Consider the following 9003-nt stretch of genomic DNA (forward strand, 5'->3'; position numbering starts at 1 on the left):
TCCTCCCGGCGCGCGACGGCTGCGGCAGTAGGCTCTGGGGCCGGGCCCGGCCCGGCCCAGCCCGGCATCCCTGCCGCGGGGGCCAGCGGGGAGGGGCGCGGCAGGTCCCTCGTGGCGCGGGATGGGGGATGAGAGGAGCTGCCGGGCCGGGAAATCCCCGCCGAGTCATGCTGGCTGGGGGCAGGGACGTGGCAGCGGCCTTCTGTCGGAGAGGGAACCCCGACAAAGGGCCGCTGCCGCCACGGCCCTGCCCCCAGCAGCATGACTCGACTCTCTCCTCTCCGCCGAGTCCCGCGGGCCGCCGGGCCGGGCAGCTTGATGCCGATGCAGCCTCCGGGGCTGCTGCGCTGGGCAGAGCCGCGTGGTGCCAGCGCTTCCGGCCTGGCTCGTGCTGGGCTCCACATGGCTGGGGTGGGGCAGTGCTTTGCTGAAGGGGCTGTGGTGTCTCTCTGTGCTTTCTGGTCTGAAGAACCTCCACTTCTTCGCATCTTTTCCACCTCTGGTAGGCAATACTTGCTCGCAGGCTCTGCAGCTGTGCTGAGGAGGGTGTGTAGGTGAGCGGAAGTGCTGGTGGCAGAAGTTTAAATGCCTCCTTGGGCTAATTATTAAAGATAACCTCAGATAATCCTGCCATGGAAATACTACAGTACAGTAGTGTCCACTGCTCTGTCCAGCAATCTTGAGCAGGTAGCCTGCTCATAGGGTTACCATATTTCCAGTTCCAAAAAAGGCCACCTCACTCCTGACCTGCAGCCCTTCACCCCCCTCCCGCCATGCTGGTCCCCCAATCTTGCAGCTGACCCTCGTACCTGACCTGCAGACCCCTGGCCCTGCTGGTTCCCTTTACTCCTGACGCTCAGCCCAGCTGCCCGGTCCTGTCTGGGATGGAGCACAGCAACTCTGATTGGTGCGTGAGGTGGTGGAGGGAGTCCTGTAGTGGATTGATTGACAGGGGCAGGAAGGAAGAGGGGATGCTTGTGGCACTCTGCCCTGGGCTGAGGCATGGCTATGCCCCCCTCACCCTGGACAGCATCTCTCAGCTGACCCTGGCCCCATGAGCAAGGGCACCAGCCACAGTGCCACAGTCCTGGCCATGAAGCTCCCTTATGCTTTCAAAGGGCCTGTGCCCCTCACACTCATCCCCTCCACACACCCCATGCCACACACACACAGCGCCCTGGACAGTCCCCAAGCTCTGGCCCTCCAACCCCTGCCCCATATAGACCTACCTGAATCCAGCTGCTGAGGCTGCTCCCACCCCGCTTCCTGGCTGCATGCTGGCCATGTTTGTGTACGTGCAGACGCACATGGTACCCCCTGCTGCTTATGGCCTTTCTCCTGCTCTTGCCAGAGGAGCAGAGCAGAATCCCAGACATTGGTTCAGATTTCAAAAAACTGCCCAGGTGGAGATCGGAGGATCCAAAAAGAGGGCATGTCTGGGAAAACTCAGACATATGGTAACCCTAGCCTGCGGGTGCAGGAGGCAGTGGAGCAAATGAGCATGTACCGGTGCTCTTGTAGCACCCATTCATTGGCTGAGGAATGGGCCTGAATCGCAACATCAATTTTGTTTTTTTTTGTGGGAGGGGTGGTGAGGAGGAGAAGGCCCAGGAGGGAGAGCAGCAACAATAGTCAAAATCAAATTGCACCAGTCTTATTTTACATAAGGTTGAACTTGTGTGAGTATGTTCTCCCAGGTTGCTAAACTTATCAGCTAGAAAATAAAGCCTCAAGGGTATGGGAATGTCCATATTAAGGTAGGAGAACAGCACACCAGGTTAAAAATGTGGGTACCTAATTAGTGATCACTACTGTAACTGCTGGGCAGGAAGTTGCTAAAATGTGCATCTGGAGAGTTCCTTTTTTTAACATGAGACTTGAATTCTTCAACCAGTTAGAAGAGAATGTCTGGGGAGCTGTTTCCTTTTTTTCATAACTTTTTTTTTCTCCTCTCTGAAACCTGTGCCTTCTGCTAGTGGCAGGCTCATAGCAAGAGTGGGCATTTATATATTTTTTTTCTATGTGAAATTCCTAAAACAGCTATAAAACTGCTAAAAGAAAAACAAAAAACACCAAAATCTAATATAATATATGATTGTAAAAGCAGAAAGCATTCTGATTGCCTGTTTTGAATTCTCATGTAGTATTATGTTTACTGACATGTTAGAGATAATATTTTTAAGATGGTTACACTTTCTTATGATCTTCATCTTGGTAACTGTGCCAGTCACTAGTATCAGTTGTAAATAGTAACATTTCTAATAAGCTTTTAATACCACAATGCTGTACTGGTTGTGAGCAGCCGAAGGCACGTCGTAAACAGTTCTCTTCCTCTTTCCCTACTGCATGGACCAGAAGCTCAGTAATTTGTAAATACTTGATCTATGAGCCTTACTGCATAGTGCAGTTGCTTAGAATAGTCAAAATTTAGACAGTTGCACATGGATTGTGAATAAATGATCAATTGTAAAATTCTGTCTTCTAGTTAAGCAGGCACTGCCAGAATTGCTAGCAGCTTCTCAATTAAGCTATTCAGTGCTCTTCTTTTCTATCATTACTTAGTTGATGGCTGCAAAAAAAATCTTTTTTTTCCCTTTCTTTTAACGCTTTCCAAGCACACATTTTTTCCACTTTAAATAGTTTTCTAGTTTAGAAACAAAGAATTCCACTTCAAAATAAAACAAACCTAGCATTCATTGTTCCATAGAAGTCGGAACCCAAAAGTTTTCGTGTGTACTCTGTCATGGTCTGCTAGTCTCTCTCCCCCACATAACCTAATGGCTAGAAACTAATGATGTTCTAGGTATCTCTTTTAGACCAAGCCATATGGCATAGACAGCCTCTGCATGGCATATGCAGCAGATCACAGGAGGGAGCAGGGAACACAGCGACAGATTGAGCAGAGCAGAAAACAGAGCATGAGATTGGGCAGGAGAACTGGAGTGGCACTTGGGGAGAGCACAGGGCATATCTTGTTACACCTGCCAAAAAAGGTTGGCCCCCACTGGCTTAGACTATGTTTTCTGCTTCTTCTAGAGAAGCAAGAGAATTTCTAATCTTTCCTTATAATTCAAGAGCAGGAATGAAACTGGGAAAAACAGGTTTTTCTTAGCTAGAGAGATTCAGTGCAACCTTAGTGGTGGCAAAATAAAAGCATAGAGAAGGATGCTTTTGTATGTTAGACAGTTTGCCAGTTACTATACAGTGTGGTTGAGGTAAAAAAGCTTGGCAGAGTTCAGGAATGAATTGGATGCTTCAACCATGTTATAGTAGCTGTTTAAAAAGAAATTAGCATTACTAGCTACTGCAGGTAATGAGATACTAGACTAGACTGACTGCTGTCCTGATCTAACGTAGAACTTTCCGTATTTCACTAGATGACCCCAGTTCTCATTTGTTCTGCCTCTCAGCTTTCCCAAGCAAGTGTATGCAACTGATGAGGCCTGTATGTTTCAATGAAGCTTTTCAGAACTGAGTAGGAATAAAACTGCAGAACTGATTTGTCATGTCTTAGTTTCTTCCCCAGGCCTTGCTGTGGCCTTGGAGCAGACTGTAGACTTAAGAAAATAGTACTAGTACATTATTTTGGACAGACTTTGCAACTGTAGAAATACATAGGTCCCTACGTCATATTAGGATGAATGTATTTTCCAACCCTAAAATAGGTCTCTAGCAAAGGTGTCCAGCTCATCTGGTCCTGTGAGCTGGATGAGTGATGCGCAGTGCTAGTTCATGAGCCAGATCAGGCCAGTGGTCCCATGTGTAGTGCTGGTTCTAGACTGGCTAGGGCAGGTGCAGTGTGCAACACACATGGAAGCACTGGGGGCTGGTGTTGTGCGTGGCACAGCCCCTGAAGCAGCCAAAATGGGCTCTGTGTGGTGTGTGTCCTGGGCCGGGTCAGTTCAGATGCAGAGGCAGCAGCTGGGACTAGATGGGGACAGGCAGTTATTTCGGGCGGAGGGCCACTTACTGAGATTTGACAAGCCATCGAGGGCCGCATGACAGGGAACCGGGGCCAGATAAATATTAATTTTCTAAATTTTTTAGGGGCCCCATGGGCCAGCTAGAATGACCCGGTGGGCCGCATCCGGCCCACAGGCTGCATTTTGCCCACCCTGGATTAGATAATGAGGTGCTGGTTAATGGGTTGTATGTTTAACACCCTTGCTCTACAGGTAAGAATATAACTATTTTTATTACAATATTCACTGCAGCCCCCTAAGAAAAATCTGTGTTCCCCCTGAAATTGTTGTCTCTCATTTTTCCAGAGAAATATTTGTTTGAGGTAAACCAGAAAAACAATGCTAGATGATTAATGAAAACACCTAGAACCAATGGAATTTAAATTCTAAATTGTGTATACTGTAGAGCTGCATACATTGGTCCAAATTATATTGGCACCAATAAAAGGAAAATTGACATGATCAGCAATTGGGTTTTTTGGCTGACGTGGTTAATCATGTTGCCAATAAATGTTGCATGCAGGGGTGCAGCCTGACAGCGTGGAGAGTGGCATCCGCCTGGTAAGTCTGTGGAGGGGAAGGAGCGTGGAGGAGGAAAGAGGGGAGTAGGGGCCGAGATTGAGGCCCCTGCGGTGAGGGAGGGAGTGGGGCTGGGGCAGGGACAGGCGCTGCACAGCTGGGGAGGGTGGGACACGGGACAGAGCTGCAGCTTGTCTGGGAGGGCGCCTTCCGCTGCAGTGCACACCCCTGGAGGAGGCGTGGGGGGCACATGCTGCCCCCCTTGCAGATCTGTGCACAGGGCGAGGGCAGGCTGCTTGGGACTCAGGCTGCTCCAGCCTCTTCTTTGTGGTTGCACTTGGGAAGGGTGGGTGGTGGTGGCGCTGGGAAGGGGAGCTATGGTGGGGCTAGAGCCACCCCAAAATTTGTCGTAGCTCCCCCCCTCGCCTTCCCCTTTCAGCACTGCTGCAGCCTGGTCTTGCCCCATGCATGGGTCTGGGGGGCACATGTCTGCTATGCCTCCTGTGGGGGTGCACATAGCAGCAGGAGCCATCCCCCTGTGCCCTCTGGACAAGCTGCCAGCTATCTCCCACTCTGGGCAGCGCCTGCCCTGCCCCTGCCCACTCCTTCCCTCACTGGGGGGGCCTCGATTTGTGCCTCCCAATGTTTCTTCCCTCCAACAGACTTACCAGCCAGATGTTGCTCTCCATGTTATCAGGCTGCATATCAGCAGTTGGATCAGTATCAATGGATATGGCTGGTCAATAATCAGCCAGCAGTATTGGCTCAAAAAATATTTATAGGTGCACCCCTAATATGCTGGCATTTTAATTTTGAAAATATAAGCGAGTTGGTGATGTGGAAAATTTGTCAGTGAATTCCTCCCCCCCGCCTCCCTTTAATAATTGCAGGGACTTCATGGTACTTTTTTTACCCATTCTAAAAAAACAATAATGAAAAAGAAAACTTGCCAGAGTTTTTGTTTCAAGTTCACATTCTTGGCCAACTTTTTTTCCTGATCTTTCCTGTCCTACAGGGGACAGATGTTGGTAGAACTCTTCCCCTTTTCTGTTCTTTGATTTAGTATCTGATGTTTGCCAGTAGTGTTTGAGTTACCGCAGTTTTCTACCCACTCTTTACTGAAGTAGGTGAAGCTGGTCTTTCACTAATTTTCCAATCCTTTTCAGGGATGTCATTTATATTTAGAGTTTTTCTCTCCCTAATTTATCTAGGAATTGTAGAAGGAGAAGGAATAGTTTGAATGGTAGTATTACAGGATGAGGGTGATAATGCAAGATGAACAGTTCTTATATCTGCATATAATATAATTTTTCTTTTCCCTTTTGGAAAGACTTTGCACATACAAAAATGAATGTAGTCAGGGGCTGCTTCTATACGAGATGCTGTCTGTGCAGTTATTACTGCACGGTGATTTAGTACTTGTATAATTTTGTACACAAGTACTAAATGGCTTTTAGGTGACACTGATGGTGCAGTAGCTTGTTACTACTGTGCAGTAGCATTGTGTCATGCTTTGTGCCATGCAGCACTGCTATGCAGTAGTAACTAGCTACTGTGCAGTCAGTTTCTTGTGTAGACACAGCCAGGCACTTAGAAAGTAGGCAATTTTTATACTTGTATATGTCCAAGCAATCTTAATTGTCTCCTCTTGTGCGTATAAATTGTGATTAGTCTTTGATTACTTGGTTGTCCAGCTTTGGTGAATTCATGGGATGGCTACAGAAAGGGGTGGTTAAAGTTATGCAAGCAGCTGTAAGTTTGGAAATTACAAAAGTTCACATGAACAATTTATATCAGTTTCTTCATATCATCCATTATTTTGTAATGCTTTATCATTAGGGTGACCATATGTCCCAGTTTTAGCTGGGACAGTCCTGGATTTTGGAGGCTGGTCCTGGCTGGCTGGTGAGAATGAAAATGAGCATCCCAGAAATGCAGGGGCACAGGGTGCAGTTAAACAGAGGCAGAGTGGCACAGTGCACCAGGCAGGCGCTGCTGCTGCCTGCCTGCTTGGTGCGCCAAGCCCCCTGGCTTCTGTCTGCAGCAGTGCTGCTGACTTGGAGAGGGGCTGGGGGTGGGGAATGTCCCTTATTTCCCATTCTCCCATATGGTCACCCTATTTGTCATGCCTCCTGTCATCAACTTTTTCTGTAAAATATAAAGTACCACTCTTTTCAGAAGGAAATTCTAATTATTATTATTGTCTGGTAGTTAGTGGTACTGACAAATCATCACTAACTAGTGACAAGTTAGTGGTCTCATTCCATTTCTTTATGAGCCATTGTCCATAGAAAAATATATGCTCTACATTTGACACACTCTCTTTTTGTTGTTCTTTTTTTGTTCTTTTTCATTATTTTAATTTTTGCAGGATTGGGGAGGGCAGATTATTTCTGATTTAGATAGCTGACAGTTTTGTTATGGGGTCTGCTCATGTGGAGGGAAACGCAAGCGTTGAGGGAAATATCATCTGCTAGGGCTTGTTTGCATTGTTCCTAATCTTCATCAAGTATAAGTATCAATGTGGAAAATCTTTGCTTATTCCAACCCGTAGATTAGAATAGTACACTTTTTGAAAATCCTTGTCTCAAGTCCATTTGCACCTATAGTTGATTTGGCTTATGCCACAGAACAGAGAATAAATTGGAATTTCCACTGTAACCTAACTGTGGAAATTACATGTTAGTTTGACTCCAGCATCCTGGTTCCGTTCACCTTGTGCTGAATAACACTTTTTTGTTAAGTGTGCTTTAGGGTGCTAAAATACTGCTTTTAGGTTAAGCAAACATTTTGTACTAACATTGTTGACCTTGGGGGGTAGAGGGAAAGGCTTGTTTTGCAGTTTTAACTGATAAACTTTATGCAGGGATAGTTCATTTGAGAGCAGGCTTTTCTGTAAATATATTGAATGATAGCCTTGTTTGCTTTGACAGCTGGTTCAAAATAATTGTTAAATATTGAGCAAGTCCTCTTGATGGAAGTGGCAGATGGGAAAGATACAATGGCAAATATCACATAAAAACTATTTCAATGCATATAGTGACTTCTTATGTAAATCTTATGAAGAGCGGGGGTAAAAATCTTAGCGATAGGTGTTTGAATGTTTAGGTCGTTTTCTGCAGTGTTACAAGTGAGTTTCTTTGTGGGATAAATACAGACTTCTGGGACTTAATTAGAAGAATTACAGAAAAGCAAATGCAAGGGTTTCAACTCTCTGTAAAATCTTTTAAATTCTTTGTAATGCATTACTAACATTGATAGCAAATATTCAGACATTAATCTTTAACATTTTTAGAAATCTGTTGAAACTTCCGTGGCGGCAGAGTTATAGGGCTGGTGTAGAATTCTCAACATTTATGGGAAAGTTTACCCAAACACTGTGAAAAGGGGAAAAAAGACTTAAGAATATTTGGAGTATGGAAGTCAAACAGAAAAAAAAGGGGGGGTGGGGCAACGTAGTATTGAGCTGCAGATCTAAATAAGTAATTCTGACACAATATGCTGTATTTTAAACCTTATGAATACTGTTTAAAAGGATAAACAGAACTTAAAGAAGCAGTGCTGCATGGAAAGCTCTTAAAAAATGTTCCTAGTGTAGTGTCTGCTCTGGTTGCCTTGCCAGGTTGGCCATACATGGATCATTTAAAAAGTTATTTTTGTTCTGAAGTGAAAAACAGTGAATTCTCTGTTACATTACAAAGCCTCCTACAAGCCCTCTTAAGGGAAGAATTAAATATAGTATTTAGATTTTGATTCATGACATTTTAATGGCAGTGCTGAACAGAGGCTACTGAATTAGTTTCTACATACTGAAGTTCTTTATGTGCATTTGTAAAATTTCACTGGTCTACATGGCTTACGTGACTTCTTGCACTGACTAGTGTTGCAGTTTTAGGACTGGACCATGAGAGTCATCTTTACTCGTAACCTGAAGAGTTTCTGGCAACCTTGTGAAAGGGAGCTTTCAGGATTAGTTTGGCACTTCTAATCTGTAGAATATCAGAATACAAATTGGAGCAGAATGTTAAAATCTGAAGCCAAGCCTGAAGATTTACAACATCCTAGTAGGTTGTTGAGGTGACACTGTGAAGCCTCAAAAAAACTGTTTTCGTATTGAACCTTCATAGGATTTATCAAGGACTTGGAGTGGGGAAAGCTTAATTTTGATACCTGTTTCCTGCATTAGAGCTAATTCTGCAGACCAATACTGGAGAAAAAACACCTCTTTAGATTGGAAAGGGATATTAGAATGTGGAAAATGAGAAGTAGGGAAAGTAAATGCTTCCCTCTCTATTCCTTATAAGCAAAGCAAAGCATTGTGTGTTCCTTTCCCTGTATGATATATTGCAGTTGACCTGTGTGATACTGGGCTTTAACTTGAGGTTGTAAATACTGGTGATACAGTGTTTTTAACAAAATGCATTACTATGCCATAAAACTTTTTCAGCGTAGGAAAATTGTGATCCAGTGGTCTACAGAACAATAGAATAAATATTTGCATTTGCTCATTCATTTCTAAGCT

At 45.0% G+C, this 9003-nt stretch overlaps 1 protein-coding gene across 1 annotated transcript in view; it reads left to right on the plus strand.

Moving 5' to 3' along the window:
* The first annotated feature begins 1743 nt into the window (after positions 1-1743).
* The window catches only part of GLS (glutaminase), a 136689-nt gene continuing 129429 nt past the window's right edge, over positions 1744-9003 (plus strand). The window contains exon 1 of the mRNA XM_019522876.1: positions 1744-1757. Within this exon, the coding sequence (XP_019378421.1) occupies positions 1744-1757 (14 nt within the window). The remainder of the gene's footprint in view (positions 1758-9003) is intronic.

The sequence above is a fragment of the Gavialis gangeticus genome, unplaced genomic scaffold (assembly GCF_001723915.1).
Source record: "Gavialis gangeticus isolate Ggan-Ray unplaced genomic scaffold, GavGan_comp1, whole genome shotgun sequence".
In the NCBI taxonomy this organism is placed as follows: Eukaryota; Metazoa; Chordata; order Crocodylia; family Gavialidae; genus Gavialis; species Gavialis gangeticus.